This window comes from Lutra lutra, chromosome 9, assembly GCF_902655055.1.
Source record: "Lutra lutra chromosome 9, mLutLut1.2, whole genome shotgun sequence".
NCBI classification, from domain to species: domain Eukaryota; kingdom Metazoa; phylum Chordata; class Mammalia; order Carnivora; family Mustelidae; genus Lutra; species Lutra lutra.
In genome coordinates, this window is record NC_062286.1 from 122,847,304 (window position 1) to 122,866,649 (window position 19,346).

Consider the following 19,346-nt stretch of genomic DNA (forward strand, 5'->3'; position numbering starts at 1 on the left):
TTCTTCTTTTCGGTTAACATAAAAAGAATGTTTACATTTAATCTGCAGGGTTTATGGCCCGGACATAGAGAAGTTCAATATATGGCAGAGGTTATTAAAAGTGTTTGTATACACAGACATTAAAAAAAAAAAAAAAAAAGCAGTAGAACCCTGGCATAACCTGTAGGGCTGGACCAACAACTATTCAAATAATGTCCTCCATAGCATAACCACACACAAACAAAAAAGAAGATCAGGCAAATAAGGATACTAGGCCTTCCCCTAGATTAGCATTAAAAAGGGCTCTGACTGTACCTAATGCTGCCAGCAAGGCATGAAGGACACCCACAAAGGAAGTAGCTCTCTTATCATAAAACTGGTCCAGAGTGGCCAAGACATCCTGAACCACATCTGCCACCAAAGGAAGCAGGCTAGCATCCGAGTTCCACAGCATGACTTCCAAGACCTTTGGGGTATGGGGGTGCAGAGACAGATGACGCAGATTTAAAGAGATCCCATTCACCAAATAGTCCGAATTTTGACTGATTAGGTGCTGTGGAGAGTCGTAGCCACAGGCGTGGCAAATGTCCATCATGGCGCCGGTAGCTGCCTGACTGATGAGCAGGGTTTGGTCCCCAGCCTTCTCCAGGACTGGATAGAGGGCTGACATCAAGAGCAGACAGAAGTCTTTTCCTAGTGCATATGCAAAGCGGCCGATCCCTTCCAACTGGATGCATATTTGCCAGATGTTGCTGTTCATGGAGCAGATAGTGGGACCTGGCTTTGAGAAGGCTGGGAAAGATGTGACTTGGCAGGTTTGTGCAGCAGATGTGATGGCCTGGAGGCCTGACTGCTTCATTGTTAGCTCCTCTCCCCCTTCCTCAGATTCGATACAGGTGACCAAATACCAGTTTTCTTGGCTCGTGTATTCTTCAAGTATAGTGGTCACGATCTCTTTCAGCTCCTCTGGGCTTGTTTTAATGTGGTTTTCGTGAAGATTCTCCACCTCCAGCCCAGCAGCCCCCACAACCAGCTCATTCAGGATCATGGCGGCTTGCTTCCGGTAAACCACGGACTCGTGGTAGAGCTCCATAAAGTGATCGACGAGCAGACAGAGGTCCCCATAAAACCCGAGGAGCTGACATAGCTGCTGCAAAAGCAGGAAAAGCCTCTCGTCGGTGAAGAAGCGGAAGTACCTCCTCTGCATCAGAGCCGCGCTCTCCGGGGACGAGCTCAGACCACCAGAAGGCCGGCGCCGCTCTTCGACGACCTTGATGTCGGCCACGTCCAATTCCAGCACTTGGATGAGCGCTTTGGAAAGGCGCTGAAGATGGGCCGCAGAGCGGAGGACGAAGTTCACTTCGGGGCCCAGGAGTTTCAGATAACCGAGTAACAGGGAGAGAGTAGAGAATTTGCCCTGATCGTCCTGGGAGTTCATGAGGCGGGGCAGAGACGTGGCGAGGGAATGGAGGTTTTCTGACAAGATGTCCGCAAAGGCTCTGTTGCCGACCACTACTTTCCGATCTGCGAAATGTCTCAGAACTTTACTGCACTGGGCTTGGACCTCGGGACTCTCATCATTTACTAGACCCACCAAAGCCTTCAGAAGGGGTCCGGCCGAGCCGACCAGGGACTGACTGCACTTCAAGAGAAGGGCCTCGACGAGTTCTGTCAGGGCTAGCCTCACCTTCCAGTGTGGGTGCATGGAAACACACTCAGTTATCTTTTTAATAAGGACGGTCAGTTTGTCGCTGGTGTTTTTTACCCACTTGGCTTCCCTGTGAACCATCAGCTCTGCGACTCTGGGCTCCACGGAGGCAGGCTTCTGTCGGGCGTCGGAGGTCCTTTCGAGCTGTTCATCAGCCATAATGAAACTCACTGTCTCGTAAAAGATCTTTAGGGAAGACACGACAATGCTGTGCCCTTGCTTAAAGTCTCCCGTGATCACCCGGGTCAGTGCCATTGAGATTCCAGGTAAAAAAGAAGCAAACAAATCCCCCAGCTGTTTCTGTTCAGGCTCACCCAGGGACCTCGGGTGGTCCTGACAGTCGCACTGGAAGAGGAGAACCTGCAGACATTTTAAGGCAGCAACTTTAATTTGCTTGGATTTCTCCTGTTCTGCGAGGTCCAACAGTAAAGATACGGCAAATCCTAACCGAGGCAGGATGGAGGGCTCATAAAAAGCCAGGACGGTGTCCCCGTAAGCCGAGTGCATCAGCGTGCTGAGGCCCTGGATCACAGCCAGCTTCAGCTCCTCGGACACAGCTGCGGGTTGCCGGGCGCCGGGCGAATACAGGCACGCGGAGAGCTCGGAGAAGAGCTCCTGGAGAAGCTCTCGTTCCCTCACGCAGGTGGAAGAGAGGACGAACGTGAGGCATTCCACCACGCTCTGGATCAAGCGCTCTCTCTTGGGGCCCGGCGTCTTCAGCGCGAACCGCAGCGGGAAGAGGACGTACTGCTGGAGCTCCTGCAGGGCCGAGTCGCTCACCGCCTGCAGTTGCGCGCGCAGGCGCTCTACGGTCTCCACCGTCTGCGTCTTTGTGAGCTGAACACAGACGGGGCGCAAGGCCCCGAAGGCCTCCTCGGGAGTGTCGAAAACGGCCATGGCGCAGCAGCCTTCTTCTCACTGTGGAAGCATCCTGCAGGCCGGAGGAAGAAGGCTTTTCAGTGAAGGTCAAGCTCAGAGCAAATACAAGGCGAACTTGCTTTCATTCAACCACAGACGCTTCGTGGGGGCCTCTGTGCCAGACACCGCACGAGGCACCTGGGGAGCAACGGAACTGAGAGAGGTGGCTGGCTGCTCTTCTCGGGGTGGGGGGGCCCTCCAGTCCAGGGAGGGAAGCAGCCTGACGGTTACGACACAGGCTGCTAAGAACTGGGACCGGCCTGTGCTCACGGTCCTGAGTGGATGGTCCTGGGAGACCCACGCGTCAGAAGTCTGCGAAAGCCAGGGGAGGGGTCACAGGAAGAAGATGCTTAAGCCGGACTTGAGGGAGGAACAATAGCAATCTGTGGGCTACGCTAACGAGTTTGGATCTTAACCTGTGGTAGGAGTGGAGAGCCACTGAAAGTTTTATCTTTTTTTTTTTTTAATTTAAAGATTTTATTTATGAGACAGAGAGAGTGCATGTGCACACAAGAGTGGGGGGAGCAGCAGAGGGAGAAGCAGACTCCGCACTGAGCAGGGAGCCCGAGGTGGGACTCTATACAAGGACCCTGGGATCATGACCTGAGCCGAAGGCAGACTTTTAACCGACTGACCCACCCAGGCATCCCAATTTTCTCTTTTTCAAGTTGAGGTATAAGATTCATAGAGTAAAATGCACTAGTCTTAATGTACAGATCAGTGGATTCTTGTGAGGTAGAGATCTATACAACCATCACCCAAAACAAGAGAGAATATTTCCAGCACCCTGGAAGGCTCCCTCAAGCCCTTTTACAGTTGATTCTGATTTCCCCTGCCCAGTGGTAACCTCTACTCTGACTTCTATGACCACAGGTTCGTTTTGTCTGTTCCTGTCATGGAGAGGTTTTAAGTGGAAGTTACAGGATCAGCTTTATGCACTGAGAAGGCCCCCTGGCAGCCAACGATATGGGAGAAGAGTCAGAGCTTGGGTGAGACCAAGAGCAGAACAAGACAGGAGGGAGTGGCCAGAGAAAGGGGAAAACCGGGAGCACACACCATCACAGAAATCACGGGTGAAGACAGAAACCAGCAGGATGGAAATATGGACAGCAGGCAGGCAGTGAAAGGAGATAGGTTTATAGGTGAGCAAAGGAACTGAGCAACTTAATACCGGATAGTCTCTTTCCTTTGTGAGGAGAAATTCAAAGTCAGGCTGACAGTGAACAAGAAGGGGGAGGGCGGGGTAAACAGAGGGTTTGAGAAGAGAAATAAAAGTCTCCAATATTTCCCTTTGGGGAAGCAGAGCATGCTGGGAAGACATAAAAGTGTGGCCCAAGGGTACTGAGGACTGAGCTGAAGCTGGAGACCATAAACGAGTACAACTGTAAAACGCTGGCACTGGAGGGAGGTTAGAGATCGTCTAGTCTGGTGAGGTCTGTCAGTCCGTCTGTGTCTCCCAACCCCTTTCTCTCTCTTTTGGCTCAACTTACTGGGGGCTTCTGAATAGATGATGCCCCTTCCTCCAGATGAACCCTCCAGAGCCCCACTGACTACAGGGCTGACAGGCAAGTGGTGCCTGGTGGGTGTGGGCAAGACCTGCTCAGCCCAGCGAGAGAGAGTCAGTGCCGGATTTTCCTCCTGGGTCAGGAGAGGGCTCCAGGGCAACAAACAGGCTCTAAAACCCTGGAGAGAGTCTGGTCCACAGAGCCTCACGGTATTCTGCAAGGAAGGGCAATATTGGTCACTGTGAAGCTTGCTGGGGGGATACCTCTTGGTCTCTGTGACCCCCCACCCAGGGAGAAAACTCAAATCTGCCCTATCTCAGGCTACTGATGGCAGAAGGCTCGGCCAGGGATTACTGCCATCCCACTGTCACCGGCTCACACACACGTGACCCAGAGGCTGCTGTGCCGTCCCCTGCTTGAGGTACTGTAGTTGGAACACCAGAAGGGAAGGAAGATAGCCACTTAACGCAACCCAGGAGTCGAAGGCAGGAAAAGCAAGCAGAGCACTGTCTGAGGTGGTGAGTTTTAGACTAACAGAACCACTAAGGGAGACAGACAAGAATTGGAAAAAATAATAAGAGTGATAAAAAAAAGTCTGATCACAAGACAAATGATATCTTTTAGGATTTTAAAAACATGATTTTCCACACCGAAAAAGCTCAAGTGATGGTATTTTTTTTAAAAAAGACGGTTAACTACTGAGAGCCAATCAGCAGCCTGGAAGACCTAGGAGAGCTACTTTAAAACTCAGAGCAGAAATACAAAGAGACGGAACTCATGAGACTTGGAGAACCGACACGTAAATAAATAGCAGGGAATTCTGGAAGGAGAGAAAGGACCAGATGGAGGAGCCAGAACAAATAAACAAATGAAACATTTCCCTGAGCTGCAGAAAGATTTACCTGGAGACTGAAAAGACAGAAGGACACACACCTAATCACACTCTGGTAAAATTCCTATATGCTAAAAGAGACAGAAGAAAATTATACATACTTTCAGGAAGAAACAAACAAATAACTTAGAAGAAGACCAGGTCTGGCTTTCTCATCTGCAACAAGGGACATCAGAAGACAACGGAATAGCATCTACTGACTGCAAAGGAAGGCCTGTGGCCCCCAAGTCCTATATACAGCCAAGAGAGACACCAGTCAGACTGTATGAACAAGAGCAAGGATGCAGAGAGGGCATGACCCACACACCCTCTGAAGGAAGGTACTTCAGAATGGATTCCATTCAAATGAACAACTCAAAACAGAGACCTTAAACAGGAAGATGAATGAGGAAGGAAACACTGTTAGCATTCTCTTAGAGTGGAAAACTTGTTTCAAATAAAATGTTGAAGTGGAAGCCCACACAAGGTAGAATAAATCAGAGGGTCTGGTTGAAGCTGGAGTGAAGGCAATGGCCTGGGGCTCTACATCTCTCTTTATCTATCTCAGGAGTTTCAAGAACACAAGCTGGGGCCCCCCGGAACTACGCTCTCAGATTCTATGACACAAACAACTATAGAGCTAATGAAGTGGGAAGACACAGTACATCCCAAACTGAACTCAGCTCGACTGTCGGTGCCCCCCTGGTGATTTACGGCCTTCACCTGAGCTAGAAACCTTAGCCTCTCTTTCTCCCGCCTCCCTCTTAATGCCCCCATTCTCTTCAATGTCATCAATGCTACCCCTTCAACATCTTTCAAATCTGTTGCTGACGTTAACCATCTATTTAATGTTGGACTGCCTGGAACTGTTTCCTCCAGGGCCCTTGGCCTCGCGTGCTGGCCCTTCTTGGATCCACATTTCACAGTAACATGTACATAATCTTTCTAAAACAAAAATCTGATCCCTCTTCGCTGCTTAGAATTCAACTGTGCTCCCTAGCCTGCCTATTCACCATGGCACATGGGGCCCTTGGCCATCGGGCTCCTGCCTAGCTCAGCAACCTCAGCTTCAACCCTTCCAGCTGGAACTGCAGCCATGTGAAATGACAAAACTTGCAACTTCCCGAGCAGGTGGCACTCCTTCACATTCGCGTCCTCTGTCCCGTTTCAGTCACCTCCATGCACACTGCTACTATGGAATTCCGTCTGCTGCAGGATTTATCCTTCTGTCTTAGCTGCTTTAGACGGGGCAATCCTGTACATCAAACCTAGAAAGGCATCTGGCACATGACAAGCTCTCAAAAACATCGGGCCCCTTCTGCCTTGAAGTTGGATATGGTAGGGTCCTGGCAAGCTAATACTCCTGCTGACAACTACAAAAAGCCAGATAAATTACAAAAACAATTTCTTAAAACATAAGTAGTTGTGGAAGCAACAGGGACTAGGTGGACGGATACTCTCGCCAGGGGGGAATGTTCAGTGAGTCAACGGTTGATAGCTGTTTCTCTTTATTTTTTTGCTTTTTCATTTCACTTCATTTTATTTTATTGCCCTTGCTGCATTTGCCGACCCTTGACATGAGCTCAGGATTACAGTGTGGCCCAGGCCAAAGGCTGTCACTTAGGAAAGAGAAACCACAACGCTTTTAAAATATTGTCATGTGGGGTGGAGAGGGACAAACCTGCAGTTTTTAGAGCTCTCAATATACATGGCTTCTGGGAGAAGGCTGCTGCTGGGGGATGGACAGCTGAGAAATGTCCAAACACATGAAAGAGATCAACCCCACGGATTCAAGCTCAGCAAACCCAGGTTGGCGGTACAAAGACACACAGATCACAGCCGAACTGTTGTAAACTGAAACTAAAAAGAAAAATCTTAAAAGTAACAGAGCAGTAAGACTGACAGATACTTCTCCACAGAAACAATGAAATCTGGAAGACACTAGAAGGAGAGGGACATCTTTAAAGGGCTAAGAGGAAATAACTATGAGGCTTGCATTTTATACCCTATGAAGCCAGCGTTCAAAATTGAAGGTGAAATAAAGATGGTTTTGGATAAAAACTAAGCAAATTCGGGGCGCCTGGGTGGCTCGGTGGGTTAAAGCCTCTGCCTTCGGCTCAGGTCATGATTCCAGGGTCATGGGATCGGGCCCGCATTGGGCTTTCTGCTCAGCAGGGAGCCTGCTTCCCTCTCTCTCTCTGCCTGCCTCTCTGCCTCCTTGTGATCTCTGTCTGTCCAATAAATAAATAAAATCTTAAAAACAACAACAAAACAAACTAAGGGAATTCATTGCTATCAGGTCTGCACTAAAGGAAAAAATAGAGGGAAAAATGAACCTAGACAGAAGCACGGCTATGTAGGAGGGATTGAAGAACAATAGAATATACCGGTATAAAATAATGCTAACTATACAAAATGATTATGTCTTTTACGATTTAAGTATAGATATAAAACCAAAGTGCAAGACAATAATGTAGAAACAAAGGTGCATGGGAGGGGATGTAAAAGGAGTTACATGTATTAAAAGTCCAATAGTTTGAGGAGGTGGTACAATAATCTTAAATTTGTAGGGTAAGCGCCAAAAGTATTGTAAAAGAATATATACTTAATAAGTTCAGACAGCAGTAAAAATAGGACAATAAATATCTTTAAATTTATCCGAAAAAAGGTAAAAAATGAGAAAAAGACCAGTGGTCATATAGGAAACAAATAATAAAATAGTAGAGAGCTCCCTGAAACAATGATTACATTAATGCAGATTTTCTCAACGGTGGCACCTTTGACATTTTAGGTTTGATAATCATTTGTTAGTGGTTGGCTGTCTTATCCACTGTAAGATATTTACTAACATCTTTGGCCTCTGTCCCCAGGTGCCAGTAGCATTCCTCCAAGTACAACAACCAAAAATTTCTCCAGGCACTGTCAAACGCCCCGTGGAAAGCAAAAATGGCCCTTGGGTGAAAATCATTGGTGTAGCCATCAAAATCCCAGCAGGATTTTTGTAGAAAGTCACAAGATGACTCTAAAGTTGATATGGGAATGCAAAGTGCCTCAAATAGCAAAGACAATCTTTTTTTTTTTTTTTTTAAGATTTTATTTATTTCTTTGACAGACAGAGAGATCACAAGTAGGCAGAGAGGCAGGCAGAGAGAGAGGGGGGAACAGGCTCCCTGCTGAGCAGAGAGCCCAATGCGGAGCTAGATCCCAGGACCCTGAGACCATGACCCAAGCCAAAGGTAGAGGCTTTAATCCAGTGAGCCACCCAGGTGCCCCCCCCCCTTTAAAAAAGATTTTATTTATTTGAAAGAGAGAGAGAGAGAGAAAGAGCACAAGTGGGGTGAGGGGCACAGAGAGGAAAAGGCTCCCCGCTGTTCAGGGAGCCTGATGTGGAACTCCATCCTGGGACTCCGGGATCATGAGCTGAGTTGAAGGCAGACGCCTAACTGACAGAGCCATCCAGGCACTCCAGCAAAGACAATCTTGAAGAGAAATTAGATTGGTAAATTGTGGTAGTGTAAGTTCTTTCACTATCTGATTTCACTATCTGATTTACGGTACATGTACAGTAAGTAAAATCAGTGTGTTATTAGCATAAAGATTGAAAAACAGACTAATGGAACAGAATAGCCCCCTCAAATGCAAGAGATCCACGTACCTCATGAAGGCAAAAGCTGAAATGCCCTGGTGGAAAGAACATTTTTTTTTTTTTTTTAAATCTTGGTATCTTTGCCTTTTTTTTTTTTTTAAAGGTTTTATTTATTTATTTGACAGAGATCACAAGCAGGCAGAGAGGCAGGCAGAGAGAGAGAGAGAGAGGTGGAGGCAGGCTCCCTGCGGGGCAGAGAGCCCGACGCGGGGCTCGATCCCAGGACCCTGGGATCACGATCTGAACTGATGGCAGAGGCTTAACCCACTGAGCCACCCAGGCGCCCCAAGAACAGTCTTTTTAACAGAAGGTGCTGTGTCATTTGGTTATCCATAGGAAAAAATATGTATGTCTTGATTCCATCTGACACTGGATTTAAATGTGAAATGTAAAGAAAATGTAAGAAAACAGAGAAGAGCATCTTTGTGATCTTGGGGTAGGCAAAGATTTCTTAAACAGGATATAGAAAAGGGCCAACTATTAAAAAAGAAAGAAAGAAAGAAAGAAAAGGATAAATTGGATTACATTATGATTAAGAACTTCTGTTCCTCAAAAGACACCATTAAGACAGTGAAAGGACAACCCGTAAAGGGAGGAAAGGTGTTTGCTATATATCTGACAAAACACTCATATTGATAATATTTTTCATAAATCATTAACAACCCAGGAAAAACATGGGAAAGGACTTAAGCAGACATATCAAAAAAGAGGATACCCAATGCTTAATCAACATATGAAAAAAGATACTCCACATCACTAAGTCAGGAAAATGCAATTCAAAACTTCAATAAAATGTCATTATGCATCCACCAGAAGGGCTAAGCTGAAAAAAGGGAAGGAAAAAAAAAAAAAAAAGATAAAGAGGGGCGCCTGGGTGGCTCAGTGGGTTAAAAGCCTCTGCCTTCGGCTCAGGTCATGATCCCAGGGTCTTGAGACTGAGCCCTGTATCTGGCTCTCTGCTTGGCAGCGATCATGCTTTCTGCCCCCACCCCTGCCTGCCTCTCTGCCTACTTGTGATCTCTGTCTGTCAAATAAATAAAGAAAATCTTAAAAAAAAAAAAAAAAGACAAAGAAAATACTAGTTGTTAGCAAGGAAATGAAGCAACTAGAACTCTTATTCAAGGCTGGTAGGCATGTAAACTGGTACAACTACTTTGGAAAACTCTTCGGCAGGATCTAATATTCTAAAGGTAAACACATGCATGCCCTATGACCTAGTAATTCTACTCTTCGATAAATCCCCAACAGAAATACATACATAAACATACCAAAAGGTGTGTTCAAGAATATACTATCCACAATTGCCCCTGAATGCCCATCTCCAGGAGAATGGATAAATTGTGGTATAATCTCTCAATGGAGTATTATACAGATGAAGATTTACCGCAATTGGAGATCTTTAAAAGAACAGGTTATAGACTCAGAATATATAAACCAGCTTTTGCAGGGAAGACAGTATACCAAATTGCTGCTTTGACATGACTATAAAAGGCAATCATATACCTTTATGGGATGGCCATGAAATCACACTTGTGTGACAATATGTCAATTACAAAAGAAATTGTTTAGAGATTTAGAGACTGAGGAGTCTCAGATTCTATTCCTATAAAATGCAGCCCTGATTACTGAAAGTGGTGCTGCAAAGTTTGATGTTTCTGTAACTGATGGTTCCAGGGGCATTCTGGCCCACTGGGATGAGGCATTCAGAAAGAGTGGATTCTCTGGCTGAGTGGAGAAAACCACCCAGAGTTCAACTGTGGCAGACAGTGACTGAATAAACATAAGCCTGAATAACCAGTTCTCGATTGCTGATGGGCAACTATGTCTTTTCTAGCTCAGCACACCCAAGCTGTGGTCATGGAAAGCAGTCACTGAGAGGCAAGGGAAGAGATCCACAATCGTAGTCCATGGGTGAACCCATAGCCTCTCCCCATCTTCCCCTTCTCTCTCTGCCTTGTCACTGGATGGGTTAGAGACCATCCCTGGGCCATGGCATATAGGTGGTGAAGAGAAATGGAGGAATCGGCACCAGAAAAGATGCTATACCTTATAGACACTTAAAAGGATAAGATGGTAGATCACAAGGCACTTACTATATCATACAATCAAGAAGTGGAAAAGGGAGAAAAAAGGAAAGAAGTACAAAAGACATTTGGAAAAAGAATGAACTTCAACAGGGAAGTGTTCACGGAGGGAGGGGGACTTGTGTTGGAATTTGAGGATTACATGTTTAGAGCTATGCAGGAAGGCTGCTCAAGGTAAAACAGCTGTTACAAGCAAAGGCCAGGAAGAAGAAAAATCAAAGCACCTTGTAAATGTAGAGACAAGATAGAGATGCCATCACAGCAAGTGAGCCACACTTCATCCAGGGCTGACATGCTCATCCCTGGGCCTTTGCACTTGCTGTTCTACCATTATTTCCTCAAGACTTGCTCTCTCATCACTTTTAGGGCTTGCTCAAACGTGAATTCTGAGTGAGCCTTCTCTGACCACTCCTGTTTAAAACTATAATCTATCCTCCCTCTTCCCCACCCCTGCACTATCTCCTCATCCTGACAAAGTTTTCCTCCAGAGCACTTAGCACCATCCATCAAACCAGATTATCTACCTGTTTATTTATTGTCTCTCTCCTCTCACTAGAATATAGGCTCTAGAAGAGTGATAATTGACAGGTTTGTTTATTGCTTCAGGCACACAGCAAATATTCAATAAATGCCTGTTGAGTCAACAGCCATATTCTAAGCTCTGGTTCTCTTGTTGTTAGAGCTTTAATATCAGCTGTGCCTGAACTGGATTCTGGGTAAAAACTGCCATACTCTTCTCTTGGGTAATTCCTACAGGTAGCCGACATCATCCTTTTTTTTTTTTTTTTTAAAGATTTTATTTATTTATTTGACAGACAGAGATCACAGTAGGCAGAGAGGCAGGCAGAGAGAGGAAGGGAAGCAGGCTCCCTGCTGAGCAGAGCCCGATGCAGGGCTCGATCCCAGGACCCCGGGATCATGACCTGAGCAGAGGCTTTAACTCACTGAGCCACCCAGGCGCCCCGACATCATCCTTTATGGGAGGATCCTGTTAGATTCTCCTTCTCTCTCTCTTTTTTTTTTTTTTTTAAAGATTTTATTTATTTATTTGACAGAGAGAGAGAGATCACAAGTAGAGGCAGAGAGGCAGGCAGAGAGAGACGGGGAAGCAGGCTCCCTGCTGAGCAGAGAGCCCGATTCGGGGCTTGATCCCAGGACCCTGAGACCATGACCCAAGGGGAAGGCAGAAGCTTAACCCTCTGAGCCACCCATGTATCCCTAGATTCATTCTTAAGGGGCAATCATAGCTCTAGACTTTGGCTGGGCTACTTTTAGGCTGTTTCTAGGACAGGGACAGAATAAGAACACAAATGTGACTATCTGGATTCGAGTCCTTGCTCTACACCTGGCAGTACGATTTCCATGAATTTCAATTTCTTCAACCTACATAAATTTGGTACATAAGACTTTTTTCCAAAAGTTCTAACTCTGAATAACCAGTATATGGATAAAAAAAAAAAAACTGGGCGTAGATTCCACAGACAAGCATTTAGACATAAGAATTGCTAATACAGGGGCGCCTGGGTGGCTCAGTGGGTTAAGCCGCTGCCTTCGGCTCAGGTCATGATCTCGGGGTCCTGGGATCGAGTCCCACATCGGGCTCTCTGCTCAGCAGGAAGCCTGCTTCCCTCTCTCTCTCTCTCTCTGCCTGCCTCTCCATCTACTTGTGATCTCTCTCTGTCAAATAAATAAATAAAATCTTTGAAAAAAAAAAAAAAAGAATTGCTAATACAGGTTCTTGAACAGAAGGAAGAGAATTAATACTTGCTGGAAAAAACCCCCACCAAATGACAGGCATGTACTAGGTATTTTATGTAATAAAAATTCCTCATCCACCAGCTGAGTAACTCGAGGCTCAGAGAGGTGAAGTGACGCTTGGTCACACAGCAAGTGATGTCAGACCTGGAATTCATCTCAAAGGCTGACTGCACACTTTCCGCTAGACCAGAGGCTACCCTCAGTCTGTTTATCAGAATCAAGGGGGATCAATGGAAGCACAGATTCCTGGGCCCTACACCAGAGCTACTGAATCAGAATCTATGGGGGGTGGGGGAGTAGGGGAGATGGTAGGTATGCTTGTGAATCTATTTTAAAAGTTTGCAAGGTTGGGGCGCCTGGGTGGCTCAGTGGGTTAAGCCTCTGTCTTTGGCTCAGGTCATGATCTCAGGGTCCTGGGATCAAGCCCCACATTGGGCTCTCTGCTCGGCAGGGAGCCTGCTTCCCCGTGCGCCCCCCACCCCCCACCTGCCTCTCTGCCTGCTTGTGATCTCTCTGTGTCACATAAATAAATAAAATCTTAAATAAATAAATAAATAAATAAATACAAAAATAAATGTTTGCAAGGTCAGTCTGATGCCCCCTGCCCCCCGCCTCCAGCATGGAAACCCCACACTGTACACATTCTACACAAACTCTGTCTTCTGAAGAGTAAGCACCAGGTGATGAAAGGAGTACTCGCTCAGGATCCATCTGGCAGTAGTGTGCAGAGTGCACTGCAGGGCTGCTGCCTTGGGTTAAAGTGACTGGTTTATTTGTGTACCTCTCCAATAGAACAGGATACTTTTTTTTTTTTTTTTTAAAGATTTTATTTATTTGACAGAGAGAGATCACAAGTAGATGGAGAGGCAGGCAGAGAGAGAGAGAGGGAAGCAGGATCTCTGCCGAGCAGAGAACCCGATGCGGGACTCGATCCCAGGACCCTGAGATCATGACCTGAACCGAAGGCAGCGGCTTAACCCACTGAGCCACCCAGGCGCCCAGAACAGGATACTTTTTAGTGTTACAGCTTTCCTTGTGATTTTTCCCAGCATCTGGTACAGTGTCTGCCAAGCAGTTCCCACTCACTGTTTGTTTAATAAATGAGTAAGAGAGGCTGGATAAACCTTAAACCTCCAGTACACGTGAAATTTTGTAGCTTCCTACTCATTCTTTTTTCTATCTAGAAATGTTTCCTTAGCATATACTATGTGTCATGCACCAGGCTAAGTTCTGGACAAGGAAAGGGAGATACAAAGTTACCTAGAGGGTCTAACACTGCAAAGAAGGAGTATACAACAGAACAGTAAGGAGAGGGGTGCCTGGATGGCTCAGTGGGTTAAGCCTCTGCCTTCGGCTCATGCCATGGTCTCAGGGTCCTGGGATCGAGCCCTGCTCAGCGGGAAGCCTGCTTCCCTCTCTCTCTGCTTGCCTCTCTGCCTACTTGTGATCTCTTTCTCCATCAAATAAAAAAAAATGAAATCTTAAAAACAAGCAAACAAAAAACACAAAGGAGTATACAAAATAGGAGTGGAGGAGGGGAATCAAGGAGACTTCCCAAAAATCCTTCCCCAAATTACTTTAGGCTCTTTTCATTTATAGCTGTCCTCTATAGAATATTTGTCAAATGGTGCCCTTATTAGACTAATATTTATGTGCCTATACTTTCTACTAGACAGGAAGTTTTTTGGTAGGCAATACATTCTAGAAAAGTGGTTCTTAACTTAGAAAAGAGTGTACATCAAGAATATACACTCCTGGGGCGCCTGGGTGGCTCAGTGGGTTAAGCCGCTGTCTTCGGCTCAGGTCATGATCCCAGGTCCTGGGTTCGAGCCCCACATCGGGCTTTCTGCTCAGCAGGGAGCCTGCTTCCTCCTCTCTCTCTGCCTGCCTCTCTGCCTACTTGGGATTTCTCTCTGTCAAATAAATAAATAAAATATTAAAAAAAAAAAAAAAAGAATATACACTCCTTTCCCTCACCCTCAGGGTAGTGTCAGAGGAGGCTTATGGACAGTCAGGACTTTTGTTGCTACTGTCCTGTGATAAGGAGGCCACCCTTAGTGCAGCACAGTGGATACCAAATGGGGTGCTGGAACTCTCACTTCTACTGGGAAGTAATGAGGAGCCCTTCACCTTGGGTGTCAAAGGAGACTGAGTTAAGACTCTGAACTTCTACCTACACTTGGTTCTCCTGCCAAAGTGGTGTCAGAGAAAGCCAGCTAAAACAGAAAACTTAAATAAGATCCAGAGTGTCAGAAATTAATGCAAAAATGTCCAATCAAAAAGCATTCATCATACCAAGAGACAGGAAGGTCTCAAACTGAAAGAAAAAAACAAACAAACAATCAATACATCAAACACTGAGACAAAAGAGATGTGAGAATTATCTGATAAAGTTATTAAAGCATCCATGATTAAAATGCTTCCAGGAGCAATTATGTGCTTGCTTGAAGTAAATGAAAGAATAGGAAGCCTCAACAAAGAAACGGGAGATGGAAAGAAAAATCACATGGACATTTTAGAATTGAAAAATCAATAATTACCAGAGATAGAGAAGGACATTCTATAACCATGAACGGGTAAACCCATCAAGAAGACATAGTGGGGGTGCCTGGGTGGCTCAGTGGGTTAAAGCCTCTGCCTTCGGCTCAGGTCATGATCCCAGGGTCCTGGGATCAAGCCCCGCATCAGGCTCTCTGCTCAGCAGGGAGCCTGCTCCCCCCCCACCTGCCTCCCTGCCTACTTCTGCCTACTTGTGATTTCTGTCTGTCAAATAAATAAATAAATCTTAAAAAAAAAAAAGAAGACATAGCAATACTAAATGGATTATGTTAAGACACAAATCAACCACAAAATACAAATACAAAATAACCCCAAAATGTGTGATGCAAAAATTCATTAAAACTGAAAGGGGAAGCAGGGGTGGTCACCACAAATACAGGTAGTGACTTCAACATTCTTCTCTCAACAATTGATAAAACAGGTAGAAAATCAACAAGGATAACAGGACTCAACAATGCCCTATGCCTACAGGATCTAATCAACATTTAAAGAACACTCCAACCCACAACAGCAGAATACATTTTCAGGTGCCCACAGAGCATTATACCAAAATAGATCATATCCCAGGCCATGACACAGTGAATACAGCAGCTTCCCCAACCACAATGGAATCAAACTAGAAATCTCACAACAGAGAGATTAACAGGAAAATCTCCAAATATCTGGAAACTAAGCAACATGTTTCTTTCTTTCCTGCCTTTTTTCTTTCTTTTCTTTTCTTTTTTTCTTTTTTTTTAGAATTTTTATTTATTAGATAGGGAACATAAGCAGGTGGAATGGGAGAGGGAGAACCAGGCTCCCGCTGAGTAGGACTCCCCCCCCAAATGCAGGACTCGATCCCACGGCCCCAGGGTCATAACCTGAGGCTAAGGTAACCGCTTAATGACTGAGCCACCCAGGAGCCCCAAAGCAACACATTTCTAAATAATTCATGGATCAAAGAGGAAATCTCAAGGGAAATTTTTAAAAAGATACACAGAAATGAAAGTAAAAATACAACGTATCAAAATTTGGGGGACACAGCTACAGTCATGCTGAAAGGGGAAATTTATAGTAGTTAATACACATGTTAGAAAAGGGGAAGATCTCAAATCAATAATCTAACTCTCACTTTAAGAACCTAGAAAAAGAGGAGTAAAATAAAACCAAAGGAAGCAGAAGGAAGAAAATAATAAAGAGCAGAGTAGAAACCAATGAAACTGGAAAGAGAAAATAGAGAAAGATCAATGAAACAAAGCAGTGGTTCTTTGAAAAGATAATAAAATTGACAAACTTCTGGCAAGACTGACAAGAGGGTAAGACAGACAAGAGGGATAATACAGGAACACTACAAACAACTTCACACATATAATTGATAACTTAGACGAAATGGCAAATTCCTCAAAAACTACTACAGCTCACGTAATATGAGAAAAATTATTTAACCTTTGACCAGACTTACAACTTTTAAAAACCGAATTTGTCATTTAAAAACTCAAAAAGGGGGGGCGCCTGGGTGGCTCAGTGGGTTAAGTCACTGCCTTCGGCTCAGGTCATGATCTCAGGGTCCTGGGATCGAGTCCCGCATTGGGCTCTCTGCTCAGCAGGGAGCCTGCTTCCCTCTCTCTCTCTCTCTGCCTGCCTCTCTGTCTACTTGTGATCTCTGTCAAATAAATAAATAAAATCTTAAAAAAAAAATAAATAAAAACTCAAAAAGGAAAAAGAAAACAAATCCACAGGCCCAGAAGGTTTCACCGGGAACTTCTACCAACCATTTAAGGAATTAGCACCAATCCTACCCAACCTTCTAGAAAAAGGAGGAAATCTTTTCAACCTGTTTTATGAAGCTAATATTACCCTGATACCAAACCTACCAAAGACAATATGTAAATAAAAAAGCTACATACCAATTTCCTTCATGAACATAGATGCACAAATCCTAAACAAAGATTATAAAATAAAATGTGGCAGCATGTAAAAAGAATTATACGCCATGAGAAAGCAGGGTTTATGCTAGGGATGGAAGGCTGACTCAATATTTGAAAATGAATCAGTGTAATTAATATTAATGGACTGAAGAAGAAAAATCAGATTGTCATCATCTTATCTTTCAGACTTCTAAACGAAGTGTTTGAGCACTCAGTCACTGGGCCTTTCTTTTTCTTTTTCTTCATTTATTTATTTGAAAGAGAGAGCTCACACGGGCATGTTTGCACGTATAAAAGCAGAGGGGAGGGGCAGAGGGAGAGGGAGAGAAGCAGACTCCTTGCTGAGAAGGAAGCCCTACGTGGTGGTGTGGGGAGAAACTCGATCCCAGGACCCTGGGATCAAGACCTGAGCCAGGCAGATGCTTAACCACCTGAGCCATCCAGGCGCCCCAAACTCTCTTCTTTCTACAGCTATTCCCCCTTATGATGCCCACATTTATATGTTTAACTCTATCATGTCTCTTCCTTGAACTCCAGACCCATAAATCCAACTGCCTATGAGAGAAGCCTTTACCTGGATAGGTATTTCCAAGTGGACATGTACAAACCTAAACTCCTGCTTTTACTCCCAGCTCTTTCTGCAATTCAGAAAATGCACAGTCCCATTTTTATGGTTGCTCAGGCTGAAATCTTTGGGGCCACCTAGATTCATCTTTGTTTTACATCTCATACCTAATTTGTCAGCAAATACTGTCCTACCTCTTAAAGACAGAATCCTGGGATTCCTATTCCCGGAATCCGACCCCCTCTCACCACCTCAAACCTGGTCTGAATCATCCTTTCACCTGGGTTATTACAACAGCTGCTCAACTGCTCTTCCTGCTTCCACCCTTGAAGCCTTACTGTTCTCGGCCTAAGAGCCACAATGCTCCTCTTTTTCTCAAAAGCATTCAGTGAACTCTCATTTCATTCAGAGTATTATCCAAAATTCTTCCTATGGCTTACAAGTCCCCATGTGATGTGGTCCATGTTATGTGGTCCCTGGCTACTTTTCTGAGCTCATTTCCAGCCTTCTGGTTCCTATCACTCCAGCCTTATCATCCTTCTTGCTGTTCCTTAAAAATGCCAACAATGGTCTAACAATTGCATTTAGTTTTCCCTCTGCCTTGAACAACATTCTACCATATGGCATATGGCTTGTTCTCTTGTTTCTTTCAGGGATCTAATCAAATGTCACCCTATCAATGAGGCCTTTTCTAACCCGCCTATTTAATAGACTCCTATCCTCCCACAAATGCATTCCTCATCCTCCTTGATTTTTATTCAAATTAGGTATCATTTTCTGACTTGTTTTATACATGAAATTTTTTTTTTAATCTACCTCCTCTTGTAGGAGGTAAGCTTCTGGGGACACAGATTCTTTTTGCTTAAAATAGTGCTTGAGATATAGTGCTCAAAAATTATTAGCTGAAAGAATCAATCTGTGGCTCAGAAGTCAGATCAGACATCATGGGATCAGACATCAGATAACCTTGATTTGACTCCTAGCTTTTCTATATCCAAGTGATATTGGACAGATTACTCACCCATGTTTTATGTTTTCTCATCTTTCAAATAGTGATAATAATCCTCATTACACAAAACTATTTTAAGGATTAAATAAAACAAAGTATGTAATGTGCTTAATACAGAGTGACTTGGTGTTAAGTATTCAGTATATGACAGTGCTACTTAATATAGAAACATGGTCAAGATTGGGACTCAAAGGCCTTAGGTTATAATTATGACTAGATATTGACTGTAATTTTAGGGCATTTACCTTTTTAATATTAATTCACTCCATCAGCTATGAATAAGGTGGTGGGATGAGAAAAATACATAAGATGCAGTCCTTTCCCTCTAATCTTAGTTATGTGATCTTGGGTAGGTCACCTAACTTCTCTGTGCCATTTCCTCATTCGCCAAATGAGAATAACATAGTAACTACCTTATAGCTTTGTCATGAGGATTAAATGTGTTACTATGTGAAAACAATGTCTAGCCCTTAGAAATTGCTCACTATATTGGCTACGATGATGATTATGATGATTCCAGTCTGGAAGAGGAGTCAAAGCATCTAGGCAAAGAACTACAATATGGTGCAGTGAGAGAAAAAATAGTCATCAACTAGGAAAATGTCTCTTAACTGGAGTTTGCCCATAACTGGTAAATGCCATGATAATCGGGAAATTTTAAAACTGCTGTCTACAATAACCTAACTCCCTACTACCAACCACAGAGCAGCTGGAAAGACAAATTTCTCTGATTTGATAACTGGAATTTAAAACTTTTTATTAAACATAGGTAAAAAGGTCGCAGTCTCAAACGGCGTTTTAAAGGAGGTCAAGGGAAAAATTGACTTCCCTGTCCCA

The 19,346-nt window shown here is 44.5% G+C and overlaps 1 protein-coding gene across 2 annotated transcripts in view; it reads right to left on the reverse strand.

Annotated features, from left to right (window-relative positions):
* Positions 1-19,346, reverse strand: part of TTI1 (TELO2 interacting protein 1) — a 46,771-nt gene that overhangs the window by 26,864 nt on the left and 561 nt on the right. For both annotated transcript variants that reach the window (XM_047745333.1, XM_047745334.1), the window contains exon 2: positions 295-2,618. In XM_047745333.1, coding sequence (XP_047601289.1) covers positions 295-2,584 — 2,290 coding nt within the window. In that variant the 5' untranslated portion in view covers positions 2,585-2,618. The remainder of the gene's footprint in view (positions 1-294; positions 2,619-19,346) is intronic.